Genomic DNA, 18,520 nt, shown 5'->3' with positions numbered 1-18,520 from the left:
GCTGACATGAAAAAGGACCAATCAAGAATCAACACCACCAAAGCAACCAAGCAGAATCAGGCACGAAGAACCAGTGAGAGACCACTCATTACTAACCTGCACCAATCAGAAACTAATTTGTCTAAAGACTAATTAGCAGCAGAATACCTGGCTACAAAGACAGAAGCCCTGTCTCTGCTCAGTTACCAGTTGACCGCAATGTTTCTGAAGTTGCCAACCAAATTGTCAGGAAATCTGTTGTCTAGATGATGGTCACTAAAACCTGAAACCCAAAATATTGCCCAATATTGCCCAAAATATACACTTTAGCTATATACTCTTGTAATTAATTTGTAGGATTGCATTTTCTATATTATATTTTTCACTATAATTCAGGAGCTATTTTTTTATAAGATTGGTAACTAATTGACATTTATAATGTCCTAATTTTTGAAAAAAAAACGTACAGAGATGTGGCAGATACATATTTGCTAATGCTTTATTAAATTCAATTAATATTCATGTCCATTGTCCCCTTTTTGTAGATTTGAAAGTTTTTACACCATACCAGTTTTTAATCTCTGCTTGCACAATGGTTGGCTGCAGAAACAGTACCCAGGTCACAGTGCTTACAACAGAACTCCCACCAGTTCATGTGGATGTGCCAGATCTGATAATTTTGGATTCTAGAACACTAGAAGCACAGTTAAGTAAAATTCACCCTTTTTTTTTCTTAGTAGTGTTGGAGTGGGACAATCTTGGCAAATGTAATAGCTCTCCTCTTGAGTTCTTATTCTGGGCACTACAGTTAACCTATGTCTAGTTCTGGGTTCCATTGTTCAAAAGATCAGTGCCAAATTGGAGCAAGTTCAAAAAAGATGCCAAGATGTTGAAGAGTCTGGAAACCAAGCCCTATAAGAAAGGGTTAAAGAATATAAACCCAGGGCCCTTTTCTACCTGTGACAAGTATAGTATCAATTTATGCAAGAATCCTAGTGAATTAAATCACAAATAAGGTCTGTGACATACATTTACTATGATTAAATGCACAGAAGTGATTAGTAATAGAATAGTGGCTCTGTAACTCTTTGATTACCATTTGCCATGTTAATTTCCATTAGTCTTTATGCAATCAGTATAACCTACATATGGCCACAGCCTCAGTGCAAATAGTAATACAGGAAGAAGATTTTGTGATATGATCAGGATACAATTTTCACTCTAAAACACAATATCAAAATAATTTACTACAAATTTGATATTTAAAAGTTTTCTATGCTGCTTTATTTGTTCTTCAATTCTTGCCCCAAATTGCTTGATGACTACGTTAGCTTTCACTCTCTAAGTAAACATTATATATTCCCCCACTGCCCTCTTTAATTGTTGTATAAATTATATGTTGCTTCTTTTTGCAGGTGGGATATTCCAAAGGAAGTAAATAGAACGGTATACCGCTGTATCCTGTACATTGCCAAGAAAGAGAAAAAATCTATAGTTTGGGATGCAATTTATAACTCTACAGATCTTTTTCAGAACTATACTATACAAGACCTTTCCCCTGGTACTGAATACTTCATCAAGTTAGCAGTAAGTTGGGGAAAGTAATAAATGTGACAGCTGAGCAAACAATAGCTTCTGTATGTGTTATCTACTGTATATTTTCTTTTATCTGTTGTGATGGAAGTCAAACTGGCTAAGTTTTCATAGAGCACATTAAAGGAAAAGAATAAATTGAATGTTTGTTTCAAAATAAATGTGGGGAAAATCAAGTCTTCTATGACCCAAAATAAATTGGCTCACAGAGACAGAAGATTTGGCAATTCACTGCATAAGAATCATAGTGGGAACAAGCAGATCTGAAAAAATTGGCCCCGTTTTACTTCTTCCTTTAGTGAATTGGGTATTCCAGCCTGGTTATTAGTTAACAAAATGTAGATTTGAATCCTGTTTTTCATTCAAGACCTCAAGGTGGTGTACATAGCATTTCCTTCTCTGGTTTCAAAGCAGCAACACTGTGAGATAGTTGTACTGAGAGACAATGACTGGTCCAAAGTTGCCCAAAATCTTTTGTGATTGAGGATGGGCTAAAATCTGGCTCTCCCTTTTCTTATCCAACAACTTTAACCATTATACCATTCTGGTTCTTTTTTTTCTTCAATAAAAAATAAATTAAAATATTTTGAACTCATTTAGGGGATTACATTCATGTTAAAACAAGAATTTTGTTCAAGATGTCACAGTCTTTTTTAAAAAATATGCAAATATCATAGAGCTGTTACCCTAAAAGTTTAGCTCTTTTACAGTTGATCATGCACTACTGCAACTCCTACAGACAAATTGCAATTTGCAAGTCTCCTTAAAAAAAGCCGTTTTTTTCAGCTGTTCTACTTTCTTGTCTTCAGAAATGATCTTGCCTTCTATATCCTCATTCGTAATCAATTTCCAGTTTACTCTTACTAAGGCCCCAAGAGACCAAAGCTCTTCAGAAATGCAGTATTTTCTAAAGTTCCTAGGTCCAAGAACTCTGGATGTTTATTTTTCAAGGTCCTGCAGCCTGTTTGGTGCTGCTATTACCACTTTCATGTACAAAGAATAGGAAAAAGATTCCTAAGATCAATTGCCATGTAGGTCTGGAGAAAGGAATGGGTTGATGGAAGAGCAGGGTTAGGCCACTTGTAATCTTTGTGTATCTTCAGTCAGGTCAGGGTTGATGAGAATTGTAGCTCAACGATTAGAGGATCATACTGTAGGTTCTCAGCTTCAAGATAGAAAATTCCCAGTAAGATTTGAGAAACAAAGATTTGTGATATTTATGAACATACTCAGAAATACAGTCATTAAAGTGATAATAATTGTTCCTTATATCAAGGAAGATGATAATTCTCTCTCCCCCCCTCTCTTTCCTGCTTCTCTGTAGCAACTTACAATGGTAAAACTAGAAGGAAAAAAATATTTATTGCAAACTACAAACACTTAAAAATGTCTTTTAAATGTCATTGCTATTATTTTGTGCAGTCATTTCCTTTTGCTTTTTGATTAAAGAACAGTTTAAGTTCCATGATACAACTGAAAATATCTTGAATATAAACATGAGATTGTCCCTGTTTGTTTTAAACACTCTCATCATTTTATAGTAATACCTATATAAGGACATTTGCTTTCATAAATGCCATAGAAAATATTCTGCTCTTGATTATGAATACATTTACATTTATGTGTAGACACTCTGAATGCATTCATTTTGCTCAACATGCTCTTGAATGCTCTAAATATTGTACCAGATTATGCCACAAGACAATAATCTATCTTCCAATAACAATAAGGCTTTGGTTCAAAGTCCAACTGAACAAAGACCTTCAAATTGATTATGACTTGAAATCCACAATGATAAAATCTGGCCTTTATCTATTTTAGAATAGTAACTGTAACAGTTAACACTTAATTCAACTTTTACATACCACCTATTTCCATCCTTGACTTTAAGCAGTTTACAAATATTCATGAGACTAAAAATTGTTATTTCTTTTTAGGTTCCTAACCAATGGATGTTAAGAACAAGGGAATAATTTCAGTGAAATAATGATAGGATTGTGGTTCTGACTTACCTCAGCATAGTTTATTATTTTTTAAAAAAGAAAAAACCCAATAACACTGATTTTTATAAGAATTCAACTTGCAATGTAACTGTTGAGGCAGCAAATTAACACATAACACAGAGAGGTTTTTTGTTCGTTTGCTTGTTTTTACCAAAAGAAGCTCTTAGATGAACTGATCTAAGTTAAGACAGGATCAGCCTTGGCTGAATTAAGAGGTAACTGCCTTGGTAGGGGATCATCACCCAAGAATTCCATGACTAGAGTAGAGAATTCAAAAAACAAGTTTCAGAAGTAGTCGATGGCAAACTGTATCTTCCTACAGACCTAGCTGGCAGGGGCCAGGAATTGAGTTTAAACTTTCATATTTAATCTCCCTTGAGATCCAGACAGCATCCAGCCTGATAGTGTTCAGGAAAGTCTTTAAAACCTGGCTATTCTTCTTGAGGTAGGCAGGATAGAGCCTTCCCCTTATGTTAGAAGTGATTGAGAACCAGCCCTTTGCTTTAGAGATCAGAATACATTTGGAGTTTAGGCAGTGACTGTTCTGATTTCTATTACACCACTTTATTTGCATTGATTTCATCTTCTAGGCTGCTGTGAGAGTGATTTTTAGTTAATGTCCTAAAGCTGTTATCATCTACCTAGAAAATAGCGTATCTCCTCAAATGCCATTAGAAATATATAATGAGAAAATCAGTGTATGGTCTCCTGCTGTTCTGCCCCAACTACAGATCCCAAAGAACACAGCACACACAAAGTTTGTACAAAACTTAATTTACTAAAATAACTCAGTCTTTTTCAAAACAAAGGCTGATAATAAACTTTCTTAACAGCCTATAAGAAACCAAAGATAAAGTAATCACAATCTTACTAAGGTTGGCAGAAAGCCCAGAAGCAATTTGCAGAGAATCCAGACGCGAAGTAGAGTGAACTTGTTAAGGATATTGGTGTTGTGTTACCAACCAGCAGAGTAAATGCACAAGGAAACGTTGCTGAGAGCAATGAATAAGAGATATGCAAACTGGTTTATCAAAAGCTTACTTTATAGTAGAAAAACAGTCTCATAGTCTTTAAACAAATTCCAAGTCTTTGCCAGTAAAATCAGTCCAGTAGTTACAGAATCTTCTTACCAAACAAACAGTAGTTGGTTAGAATAACAAACTCACTCTGGTTCACAAACCACAATGGTAGCAAATCCATCCAATGATGATAGCCGATAGCAACTCCTCACACTATGGCAGCATATCATACTCTGGTAGCATATCACATCATCTTCATACACAATGGCAGCATATCATAGCAGCAACTGAACACGTTACAATACCTTGCTTAAATACTCTCACAACCAGTCATTACCTAATTACGGCATGACTCAGCATTAAAGCATTAAAGTTACACAATAGATATTTACAGATTAAAGTTACAGTACCCATATATTGCCTGGACAACTTGTTAGGCTCAAACCATATCCTAACAGAACTAAAGTTGTTCCCTACAAATTGCTTCAGTCAGTGTTCCTCCTTAAATAGGCTAAGGGAGTGGCCAATTAGTCCCAAGCCTTACTCTTGAGGAGACCTCCTCCTGAAGAGCCACTCCTCCTTTTGGCCGCTTTGCGCGCCTGTACATCGAGAAGAGACTCCTCCTCTTCGTCCTCTTCACTTAAAGGAGCTTCTGGAGATTCTGAAGGCCTTGGCTGAATCCCTGCCTCTGAACCATATCTTCTCCAGCCTCCTCATTGTCTGACTTGAGTGCCAGATGCACAGGCAACACCACACCAGTCTCCTTGCTGTCAGAATCAGCTACAATCCGCACAGGCTGCTGATGGGCCACAACACCTGCTTGAACAGGGGGTTGAACTAGAAGACCTCCAAGGTCCCTTCTAACTCTGTTACTGTGTTAAATTCAAGTAAATGGCAATGCTTTCTGAACCATTGCCAAGGCTATGGATTGTCCAAAAGAACTGTTTCAGAAAAAAAGAAATGCAATTCAGGACAAGAGTACAAATCAGTACACCACTCCCTTAAATTTGCTAGCATAACTTTTTAAAAATGGCTGCACTCTGGATGTGTTTGACTACATTCCCCAAAATCCAAGCTGTCATCAGTACATTCAGAAACACCAAGTTATGGGTACAAATTAAGCAGTGGGCAAATGATGAAACTTAGATAATCATCATTCAAATGCTGCTGTTGGCAATTTTATTGTTGATATATACATACTTGTGATAATAGCAATAGCACTTAGATTTATATACCGCTCCACAGTGCTTTACAGCCCTTTCTAAGCTGTTTACAGAGTCAACATATTGTCCTCAACAATCTAGGTCCTCATTTTACCGAACTTGGAAGGCTGACTCAACCTTGAGCCAGTGAGGATTAAACCCCTGGCAGTCAGCAGAATTAACCTGCAATATTGCATTCTAACCACTGCGCCACCACGGCTCTTCAGACTATAGACTAATAGCATTAGTCTGATCATATCACTGTCTGTGTGTGTGGCATGAGTGTATGTGTGTCATCTTTTTGGTATAAACGTGGCTTGCTACAGTTGCTGGAGCACTAAATTCCTTAAGTCTTCTCTCGCATCTTTGTTTAGGGAATTTTGATAGTTATAATTTCTTACATGTGCAACATTGTAATGTAAGCATGATGCTAGAATCTGGCTTTCGTTGCCATGCTTTAGCAATGCATGTCATCATTTCCTACCTTTGTTCCTCAGATTTTTCTCAAAAGCCTTCTCGGTTCTTAGAGCAAGAGAGACCACCTCTTCCTCTGCTTGTGCTGCATAGTGGAATTACAGTCTGGGCCCACAAGGATTGAAGGTTTAACAGTTGAACTGTTCAGTAGCTGTCTGTTGTCTTCCTATATTGATTTCTTAGGTGAAGACATCCTCTCCCCATTCCTTAGCACTTAAGTCTGCAAATAAGCATATTCCCCTAAAAAGCAATGTAAGATGCAAGAGACTCTTAGGTCCTTTTATCTACTAATCTCTGGGAGTGTGACTAAGAATGTGAGAATCAGTGAAAAAGACTGTTTACTGCTGAGATTAGCTGGGCAAAGTTTTGAACAAACATGAATTTCTATGACAAAAAAAATCTGAAGGAAATTCTCTCCTCCTCAGATATAGAAACTTTGTATTTATCATCGCCTAAATGTACAGTATATAATTGTTAAAATGGTCAAGAACCTTGTAAAATACAAATCAGTTTACTATAATTCTTTCACATGGAGTTTTTTTTTTTCCCCTTCACAACCCTAAAGATTTCAAACAACTGTATTACATGCACTTTTCACTGGCAGTTCTTTCTTCTTAGATGCTTTGGAGGGCAGGATTTTTTTAATGCAAAAAGATGAATGCTACGTGGACTGCCATTTATGAAGTGTTCAAATTTAGTGGCAAAGACAGAGACCAAAGTCAATGGTTTGGAGGGTGTTTTTTTTTCCGTCAGCAGATTGAGTACAGCTGACAACATACCAAATTCAACTTTTGACTATGTGAGGTAAAGTTTGCTGAAATCTTGTGTGTGTAGATGCTGAAGAGCTGCTAAGACTTGCCTTGTCCCCCACTTGATTCTTCCAAGATGCGTTAGCAAAGGCATGTTAAAATGGAAGGAAGCAATGCACACACAGAGAGACACCAATTAGCATATCTACCTAAAAAGAAATATAAAATAATAACAAAGTACCAAGATAGCAATCCTGAATCTATTTATTTAGGAGTGGGCCCTGTTGAACTAGTGGTACTTGCAGAATAGACAGGTACATTTATTTAAATCATTTTTCTCCACTACAGTTTTGGAACTGTAAAGGTTCCAAAAGGGGAATAACAATAACGACTGTCTTTGATCTTCAGCCTACAGTCTGAAAGACACAATTACAAGAAAAGGGAAATTAGTGGATGCTGGATAAGGGAGAATCAAATTAAGACAACATACTTCTGAAATGGTATAGGGTTTCCTGCCTGAGAAGAGGGTTGGACTAGAAGACCTCCAAGGTCCCTTCCAACTCTGTTATTCTACTTCTACTTCTACATACTTTAAAGTTATTGGGTTCTTGGTGTTCCCTGAGCTTGCTTTTCTTCTTGCAGATGTTTCATAATCAGGTTATGTGACAGTGTCAGCTCAGAGAACCGCAGGAATCCAACAAGTGAAGACTGAGCTACATATATTAAAGGCCTTCGGGCTATTCAATAAACAAATACACATATATTCTTCACTATTTTAATTTTAAGTCAATGTGAGGCAAAATACTCAAAGGAGGGAAGATGATAGAGCTGGTCTTTCAGAAAAAAGAATCCATAGGATCCAATCCCCTTTCCCCGCAATCCAAGGAAAACATACAGAATTTTGCTTTTAGACAACTTCAGTTGTAGATGCTATAGTTTCCTCTCCAATACCAAACAGTATACTCTTACAGTATTTTAATAAAATGAATGCAGTTATACAGCTGAAATGTTATAATTATGCCAAATATAAAATACAGCAAATGTTATATCAAGAACTAAAAGATGTGGAAGGAAAAGACTTTGAAAGGTAAAGTTAGCCTTGATTCCTGGAGGTTACATGGACATTTTCATTCAGGGAGACTTGACAACAGTCTGGAAGTGATTTGTCATTTCCTCCTTCAGGGATGGTTTTTTTTTGGGGGGGGGTTTGAACCTCCTAGTCTAGTTTAGAGACTTGGGATTTCCTAGTTGTCTTCTGTTCAAGTGATAAAAAGATCTTGACCCTGCTTGCGTTTTTCAAGATCAGTCGAGATTGGCTAGGTGCTGCCACCTAGTGAGCTGAGTCAAGAAACATAAATTTCAGTATCTTTCTGTTTCACCTACTGCTCCAAAGAAACCCAATAAAACAACCTCCCACCCCCACGGAGGGGAAAAAAAAAGACATCTAGAACCTCTAGATTACATCTCTACCTATTCCATAAACAAATTTTAGTACCCCCTTCCAGTGTAATGTGAAACGCAAGAGTGTTAGAAAATGTTAAATAAGGAAAGACTTGCAGACAGTACTAGATATTTTAGATCTGATTGTTTGCATCTAAGAAACTGACCCTGTTCTACAGGAGTCTATGGAGATTCTCAGTCATCCAGGTCATGGTTGCCCCAAAGGTGCTTTTTCAGGAGGCAACTGGACTTTCTTGTTTTTTCTTTTTCTTGTTTCGCTTCTCATCCAAGAAGCTTCTTCAGCTCTGTCTGGGTGGTGGGGAATGGAAGGATTTATATTTGATCCTGTTTTACAGGACACTTTTTCATGCCAATGCCCTTTTCTTTTCTGTTCTGATTCCTGGATGGAGGTTGCAAGCCATGCTAGCAGCAGGGACCTCTTCATAACAGCTTTCTTTTCTGGAGGGCCCTGATCTTGGGAAAGACTCTTGAAATGACTGTAATTCCTCACAAACACACACAGGACTGCATAAAGAAAGAAATCATGTTGCTTTGAGAACTAAACATATGAAGACCACTCTTAAGGCACCAGGCAAGGAGACTGTGAGTTCTAGTCCTGCTTTAGGCATAAAAGCCAGCTGGGTAACCTTGGGCCAGTCACTCTCTCTCAGCCCAACCTACCTCACAGGGTTGTTGTATAGAAAATAGGAAGAGGAAGGAGTATTAGGTATGTTCATCGAATTGAGTTATTTATAAAAAAAAAATAAATGCAGGATGAAAAACAACCTTTTAAGAAATGACTAGATTTCTTTACATTTCCTTTTCTGAATAGTATACACTGGGGATATATTTCATGTCAGGTTTTAGTATTGGTCTCTCTTTCTTTTTCCAAAGGCCTGCACTTCAGGTGGATGTACAATCAGTGAAACTATTTCAGTAAAAACAATGAAAACTGGCCCAGAAGGGGTTCCAGCTCCTAAAGTCCAGTCATATTCCTCTGACTCTTTTAACATTTCATGGACTAAGCCAGAGTACATGAATGGTGAGTGAACTATTTTAGCCTCAAGTTAAAAAGATGATTAGTAAAGATAAATTAATATTCTAAATGGCAGCTTCTATGTGGTGCTTAATTTTTAATGATCATTTTAGCACATAAAATACGGCGATGGTATCATTGTCTACAGCTTGGAGATTGAAGTTTTCAGTCCTGTTTTGCTGTTTCAGTGGCTCAAAAGTGCTCCCTTTTGATGGTTCTCATGTATTGCATTCTCTTATTTAATGCTTTCTGGAACAATTGAACTGAAGTTCAATTGTTTCTGAAATGTCTTTTAAGCATGTTGATTTTCTTTATGGCATCTTCTTAATTTTTATTTCTAAACACATCCAGCCATTGGTTTCATAACTGTACATTTTAAAGTACTTGTAAGGAGGTAAATAACAGGTAAGTAATTATGAAGTTTTGGCTATATATATGCATACACATATGCATATATATATACATATGCGCACACACATGCACACACACACACACATGTAAAATTTCTATATTGTCTTTCCTTTTTTTATTGTATCAGAGTGCATCTAGTCTTCAATTAAATTGTCAGAGACAGCCAACAGCTACTGGGTCTGGACTATAGAATAGTACTAGAATTCAGATAAACTTCCTCTAAGCCATATTTACTTTTTGTCCTTGAATTCAGAAGAATCTCAGGAGTCTTGCTAAGAAAATACACACTATAAAATGATCACTTGAACATCTTAGAAGAAGTACTGCGGTACTTGCAAATACCGTAGCAGTGAATTAGATTTTCTTACAAAGGTCACTTGTTATGGAAGCCTTCTCCGAAGTGGTACATTGAAATGTTTTGGCACATCAGATTTGATGAGATATAAGTCCACAAATTCTTAGCTAGCAGTTTGGAGGTTGCCAGGTTGAAGAAAGCTGGTTTATATGATCTAATCTGGTGGCTGCTGGAAAGAGAAGAACTTCCTCAATTGAAACGAAATAACTAATTGGTCAGAAACTAGGGTGGTAACATTTTCCTGTTGAGCCTACATTATTTGTGCCATAACACAAATGTAGCATAGTAGTTTATATTTTTCCTGATACAAAGTAAAGTTCTTTCTATGGATCAAACATAGGAACAAAACCAGAGAAAAAAATGGCAGCCCTATTTGTATTATACAGTATATGCATGTTCCTACTTTAAAAATAACTGGATGGTTTAAAAATATCTGATTGAATGTCTACTTTCCCAGCAATCAGCTGAATTCACAAGGCTTATAACAGAAAACGATACTAAGAAATTGCTCCAGTTGAGTATAAAATACCTTTAATAATGTATTTGGTAGTTTCGGAGAACTATAAATATCTACTGTAATCTGCAAGTTAGTTTAAGTTTGAAGGTAGTCTGCCTTTTGCTTTGAAATGACATAGTGTCATTGATTATTTCAGAATAAATTGTAAGCAATTAGAAATTGTTACAAGACAAGTTTATTTGTCAGATGTGCATTGCACTGAGCACAACATCACTGTGTTATTGCTTTTTTTTGGAACATATTTTTTTTTCTATGGGAACAGGCTATTCGGCATTAGATGTTCAAGACAAATATGTAAGTAACAAAATAAAATAATGGATGATGGGATTATCAATGACTACAGTTCTTTATGCTGGTATCATATTTCAAGAACCATAGGAAGCACATTCTAAATGGCAACTATCAGCATATCTCGTTTTATCTGCATTTTGCTTTATTGCACTTCGCAGATATTGTGGATTTTTACAAGCCCCTCCATCAGTAAACTAATACAACTTGCTGAAGGCTCAGATGATGATTAGTGTTTATAGCAATGAAGTATTTTAAATTAAAGTGTATACATTGGGTTTTGTAGATGCAATGCTACTGTACACTTAATAGACTACGGTATAGTGTAAACATAACTTTGGTGAATTATATACATTAGGAAACCAACAAATTCACACTTTATTCACTTTATTGCAATGGTTGCTTTGGAACTATTGGTCTGGAACCAAATCTGCAGTTTCTCTGATGTATGCCTATACATTAAAGTCATAGCAAAAAGAAATATACATCCTCCTACGTTAATTTGGGTAATTTCCAAGGCAGGTGCTTGGCAAGTGTATGTCATACAACAGTAGGACCATCCAGATTAGTTTTTGCTAGTTTGGAATTGGTGTTATTTTATTCTCTTTATCTAGAGATTTGGACAATTTAAACATATATCAGATGGAACTGAACTGTTCCTCCTCCCCTTATCAATCTAATTATAATTGTTCTGATAACTTTTTACAAAAGAATCCTGAAAATGTATTGTAATCTGTAATGCGTCATTTTTGAAGTATTTCATGGTAGGATAACCAATGGAAGAAATTGAGAATTTTAATTAAAATCTGTATTTTACATTGCAAATGATTACAGTGCAGATCTAAATATAATATTGATCTTAAATTCCAAGGAACAGGAGCAACCATTGCAGCAGGTTAAAAAAAAAAAACTTGTAAGGACTAATGCAGGTAAGGCAGTAGTTTTCAGATTACACAGAACTATTATATACATTTAAAGCATATATCCTGCTTCTTTCTCAAGGCTGGGAAGAGAATAGTGATGACTAGAGCAAGCAAGGTCACAAAGAAAGAGCTTGAGACTCAACTGGGTTACCTATAGCACTAAGTACATAAATATTTCTGTTACAATGAACAGGCAAGAGAAATATGTACAATTTGAACCTTGGATCTGCTATCTAGATAGCTGAGCTTCACAGTTTGTTTTCATGGATTTTCTTCACTATGAACAGCTTCTGAGGCAAAACTCCTATTTATATAAGAGTTGCATATATATGTATATATGGCATTTATCTTTTGCACAATGAAGCATTTTACATAGTGAAGACGTGTCTGTGCTCGTTAGGATATATCATGGGTCTAATACTATAACCTAGTAGATGTTTTTGTAGTGATCAGAAATGGTAATTTTTATCTTCAGATCCCAGTTTGTTGACATACGCTAATACCTTCAATTACGGCTAATTTTACGGAACTCTATTATGTAGCTGAAGCTCTTTCATAGTAGACTGCCACTAGGTTGTTCATCTGTGTTAAATTATATCTTTTGATGAACCCCAGCTCAGCTATTTTGCAATGATTCAACACCATTTTTCATAGAATAAACAAAGATCAAAGTTTCTTATCATAGTCCATATGTTAACTAGATGCTGTATTTTATGACAATATGCAGATTTTGGAGAGTGTGTGTTAGATTTGATTGTATTGCCTTCTTGAAATTGTTTGGTTTGCAGCATTTTATACAATTACCTCTAGCACTTAAAATGGATGGAAGGGGCTTCTGGGTAGACCCAGGGCCTTTCTGAGGCAAATTCCATCACTTCACAGCCACAACACCTCCTATTGTTGAATCAAAGATATGGTGTGAATTGTCATGACAGAGCCTTTACATACACAGCTTCTTTCAATACTTGCACAACCACACTGTAGAGGGGAAACATGACTGGTTCACAGAGGCCTAAAGCACACTCAAAATATCTGATGCTTTCTGTTTGATTGCTAATTTAATAAATTCTTTGCTCCTTTTCTTTTTAACCATTACCACTTTTTGCCTGCTTCTATAACAGCTTTGTGTGAGTGGGTGTATGTGCATGTACCTGCACACTCCATATATTTGAGAAGTAGATTGTAAATATGAGCCAGCAGTGTGTAGCGGCAGGGAAAAAAGCCAATGCAATCCTAGGCTGCATTAACAGAGGGACAGGATCAAGACCACACGAAGTATTAGCACTGCTTTATAAAGCCTTAGTAAGACCACACTTAGACTACTGCATCCAGTTTTGATCACCATATTATGAAAAAGATGTTGAGACTCTGGTAAAAGGGCAGAGAAGAGCAACAAAGACAATTAGGGGGCTGGAGGCTAAAACATATGGAAAAAGATTGCAGGAATTGAATATGTCTAGTCTAGTGAAAAGAAGGACTAGGGGTGACATAGAATATAATTCTTTATTGGCCAAGTGTGATTGGACACACAAGGAATTCATCAAGAATCATAAGAGACATAAAGAGACATAAAAATATATTCATCAAGAATCACAAGATTCAACACTTAGTGATAGTAATAGGATACTAAATAAGCAATCAAGTCATACTAGGAAACTAATAAAACAATATAAATCATAAAGATACAAGCAACAAGATTAGTCATAAATGGGAGGAGATAAGTAATAGGAAGGATGAGAAAAATAATAGTAATACAGTCTTAATAAATAGTTTGACAGTGTTGTGGGAATTAGTAGTTTAGCAGAGTGATAGCATTCAGGAAAAAACTGTCCTTGTGTCTAGTTGTTCTGATGTACAATGCTCTATAAAGTCGTTTTGAGGGTAGAAGTTGAAACAATTTATGTCCAGGATGTGAGGGGTCTGTAGATATTTTCACAGCCCACTTTTTGACTTGTGCAGTATGCAGGTCCTCAATGGAAGGCAGGTTGGGAGTAATTGTTTTTCTGCAGTTCTAATTATCTGTTGAAGTCTGTGTCTGTCTTGTTTGGTTGCAGAGCCAAACCAGAAGACAGACTCAATAATTCCTCTGTAGAACTGAATCAGCAGCTCCTTGGGCAGTTTGAGTTGATGCAGAAAGAACATTCTTTGTTGTGCTTTTTTGATGACATTTTTGATGTTAGATGGCCATTTTAAACCTTGAGATATGATAGAACCTAGAAACCTGAAGGTCTCTACTGTTGATACTGTGTTGTCTAGTATAGTAAGAGGTGGTAGCATAGGATGGTTCCTCCTAAAATCTACCACCATTTCTATGGTTTTGAGTGTGTTTAGTTCAAGATTGTTCCGGTTGCACCACAAGGCTAGTTGTTCAATTTCCCATCTGTATGCAGATTCATCGTTGTCTCAAATGAGACCAATCACTGTTGTATCATCTGCAAACTTCAGTATTTTAACAGAGGAATCTTTTGAGATGCAGTCATTGGTATATAGAGAGAAGCAGAGAGAGCCCAGAGCCCAGGGGGGCCCTGTGCTAATTGTACAGATATCTGATGTGATTTTGCCTAGCTTCACTTGCTGCTTCCTGTCTGTTAGGAAGCTTATGATCCATTTACAAGTGTGATCAGGTACAGCTAACTGATTTAGTTTAGTTAGAAGAATATTTGGAATGATCCTATTGAATGCTGAGCTGAAGTCTACAAAGAGGACCCTTGCATAGGTCGTTGAAGATTCAAGATGTTTTAGGATGTAGTACAAAGCCATATTAACAGCATCATCTGTCGATCTATTTGCTCGGTAGGCAAATTGCAAGGACTCTAACAGCAGATCCGTGATGGTTTTCAGGTGGGCCAGCACTAATCTTTGAAAGGTTTTCATAACTACAGATGTTAGAGCAACTGGTCTGAAGTCATTCAGTTTCTTGATGGATGGTTTCTTCAGCACTGAGATGATAGTAGAGCATTTGAAACAAGAAGGAACATAGCACATCTCTAGTGATTTATTAAAGATGGGAGTGAAGATGGAGGCCAGTTGGTCAGCACAAGCTTTTAAGCAAGAAGAAGTTACCTTGTCTGGGCTGGTGCTTTTCCTGGCTTTTGTCTGTGAAATAGACCTTGCACCTCATATGATAGCAGTGTTCCAATATCTGAGGGGCTACCATAAAGAAGAGGTGGTCAACCTATTTTCCAAAGCACCAAAAGGCAGGACAAGAAACAATGGATGGAAAATTATTATTATTATTATTATTATTATTATTATTATTATTATTATTATTATTATTATTATTATTATTATTATTATTTTATTTCTATACCGCCCTTCTCCCGAAGGACTCAGGAGCCTATTTAAAAACACAAGACAAAACAGCAATTAAAATTTAAAATGATTAAATAATTTGGCTCAATTAAAACCCCAGAAATTTAAAATACCCCAATTTAAAACTATTATGTTGATAGCCTGGCCTGGCGGAACAAAGGGTCTTCACTGCACAGCGAAACACGCGGAGGTCGGAGATCTTACGTATTTCCGGGGGCAGTTCATTCCACAGGGCTGGGGCTCCCACAGAGAAGGCCCTCCCCCTGGGTGTCGCCAGCCGACATAACTTGGCCGATGGCACCCTGAGGAGACCCTCTCTGTGGGAGCGGACTGGTCGGTGGGAGGCTATTGGTGGCAGAAGACGGTCTCGAAGGTATCCGGGTCCTATGCCATGGAGCGCTTTAAAGGTGGTAACCAACACCTTGAATCGCACCCGGAAGACCACCGGGAGCCAGTGCAGCTCGCGCAGGAGGGGTGTCACGTGGGCACAACGAGTTGTGCCCATAACCACCCACGCGGCCGCATTCTGGACCAGCTGGAGCCTCCGAGTGCTCTTCAAGGGGAGCCCCATGTAGAGAGCATTACAATAGTCCAACCGGGAGGTAACAAGGGCGTGAGTGACCATGCGCAGGGCGTCCCGGTCCAGACAGAAGCAATCTAGACCTAAGGAGAAATTTCCTGACAGTGGAATGGCTTGCCTTCAGAAGTTGTGGGTGCTCCATAAAAGACTGGACAGCCACTTGTCTGGAATAATATAGGGTATCCTGCTTGAGAAGGGGGTTGGACTAGAAGAGCTGTAAGGCCCCTTCCACCTCTATTATTCTGTTATTTTGTTAAGTGACTCATGAAAGCTTATGCCAGAGGTGAGTAACTTGCAACCCAGATGCATATGGCTATTAAGCTTTTATGACTGTGATTTTGTGATCTGTGTCATGTCAGAAAGCACATTCCAACTATAATATAGGCCTTAAAATAAGTATAATAGAGTTTTTAAAAACAAAGACCTGCCCAATCCTACTTCATTCCAAACTTGCCCACTGGTACCAGCAGTTTATCCACTGCACTCCTAAATGGTATTTAGTGCAATGCTCTGCCACCAAAAGGTTACCCATCTTAGCTTCTGGACTAATAGATCTATTAGTCTCTGTACTTCTTTAAGATTCTGTGAATGCAAGCTTTAGGAGAGGGACTGATGCACTGCAACCACACTTTAGGTCAATGAGATTTGTACTTGCTAGCCATGTTAGAGTAGCAAAGTAAAATTGAGTTCCAATTCAGAAAAGCCTCATCTAATTTGAATTAATTGCATATTTAAATTTCAGACCCAAAAATTGGGAAAGTACCGTATAAAAAGTAGTGCATTTGTAGTAACCAAAACTTAAATTTAAACTTAAAAGACAGTTTATAGCCAGGACCAGCACAGTACTATGGCCCATTAATTACATTCACAGATCCATTCCAGACAGTGCTGCTTGCATTTTAACTTCAACAAAGCACTGTTAAATAATGTTCCCCTTGGATATGCAGAATATCCAGTGGCTTTAGATATTAGGTTAAAGGAAGTGGAGGGTTAGGGGTCAGGAGACCAATTATTTGTTAATTACCAAGTAATTTCAGTGAGAATGACAATAGTATGGATTTGCTTTCTAACGCTAAGTACAATGTAAATGTTGTATCCCAGGGGCCTTTGAAAAGTTGCTTATATACAGATAGGAAAATAGGGAACAATAACAGAAAGTACAGTTTTCTCCTCAAAAGCATTTAAACTGCAGCATCACAATGACTGTAGAATCCCTTCAAGCATCAAAGGACAAAACTTTGCTAAAAGAAATGCCAGAGATTCAATTTGGAATTAAAAATATTTGGCTTTTACAACTTGTCTTATCCTAGCATTTCAGGGTGTACTGAAATGCCAGTACACCCTTATGATTTTGAGAAGATCATATCATATCAACTGTTAGCTTACCAAAAAGACCAATTGGAAGTAATGGAGTAGTTTTGACAAAAAGATAACAGCAGCCAGAGGAGGACTTGTAGGGCCGAGTAAAGGATATATTCTTTGGCAGTTGGGAGCCACATTTTAAAAAAAAATGGTAATGAAAGATATGATGGACAAGGAGATGATAGAGTAAAAACTCTGAAAGGGAGAGGGTGTGGAAAATTGTGTCCCTGGTTATTTACAATTTATTAGCAAAATTTAGTAACATGATTTTGAGGACTACAGTGTAAGAAAAGTAAAGATGGGACATCTTTATTTATTTATTTATTTTATTGAATTTCTATACCGCCCTACTCCCGAAGGACTCAGGGCGGTGCACAGCCATGAAATAAAACACATAGATATACAAAATTTAAAATCGAATAAAATGAATTAAATAAATTTGGCTGAATTAATACCCATAATTTAAAATACCCATATTTTAAAATCCATTAAAATTTAGAATTTACACTTAAAAGGGAGAAGATTTAGGCGAGGCCAGCTTGATGAAATAAAAGCGTCTTCAACTCGCGGCGGAAGGTGCGCAGATCCGGAATCCTCCGTATCTCTGGGGGGAGCTCATTCCAGATCGTCGGTGCCCCCACAGAGAAGGCTCTCCCCCTAGGGGCCGACAGCCGACATTGTTTGGCCGACGGCACCTGGAGGAGCCCCTCTCTGTGGGAGCGTACTGGTCGGTGGGAGGCTGATGATGGTAGTAGGCGGTCCCGTAAGTAACCAGGTCCCAAGCCATGGAGCGCTTTAAAGGTGGTAACCAGAACCTTGAAGCGCACCCGGAAGACCACCGGGAGCCAGTGCAGCTCGCGCAGGAGAGGTGTTACATGGGAGCTCCATGTTGCTCCCATAACCACCCGCGCGGCCACACTCTGCGCCAGTTGGAGCCTCCGGGTGCACCTCAAGGGGAGCCCCATGTAGAGAGCATTACAATAGTCCAGACGAGAGGTGACGAGGGCATGAGTGACTGTGCGTAACGAGTCCCGATCTAGAAAGGGACGCAACTGGCGAATCAGGCGAACCTGATGAAAAATCCTCCCGGTCACGGCCGTCAAGTGCTCTTCTAAAGACAGCCGTGAGTCCAGGAGGACGCCCAAGTTACGAGCCCTTTCCGTGGGGGCCAATGATTCGCCCCCAATAGCCAGCGATGGCGCCAGCTGACTATATCGGGACGTCGGAAACCACAGCCACTCGGTCTTGGATGGGTTGAGCCTGAGCCCGTTTCTCCC

At 38.0% G+C, this 18,520-nt stretch overlaps 1 protein-coding gene across 1 annotated transcript in view; it reads left to right on the top strand.

Annotated features, from left to right (window-relative positions):
• Positions 1–18,520, top strand: part of USH2A (usherin) — a 474,981-nt gene that overhangs the window by 231,106 nt on the left and 225,355 nt on the right. Inside the window, exons 32-34 of the mRNA XM_070957393.1 lie at positions 525–684; positions 1,395–1,566; positions 9,354–9,501. Of these exons, the coding sequence (XP_070813494.1) occupies positions 525–684; positions 1,395–1,566; positions 9,354–9,501 (480 nt within the window). The remainder of the gene's footprint in view (positions 1–524; positions 685–1,394; positions 1,567–9,353; positions 9,502–18,520) is intronic.

Source organism: Pituophis catenifer, unplaced genomic scaffold (assembly GCF_029215685.1).
Source record: "Pituophis catenifer annectens isolate HBS135680 unplaced genomic scaffold, rPitCat1.0.hap2 SCAF_1, whole genome shotgun sequence".
Taxonomy (NCBI): Eukaryota; Metazoa; Chordata; class Lepidosauria; order Squamata; family Colubridae; genus Pituophis; species Pituophis catenifer.
Note: the sequence above shows the minus strand (reverse complement) of the source record. Positions and strands in the feature narration are given on the sequence as shown.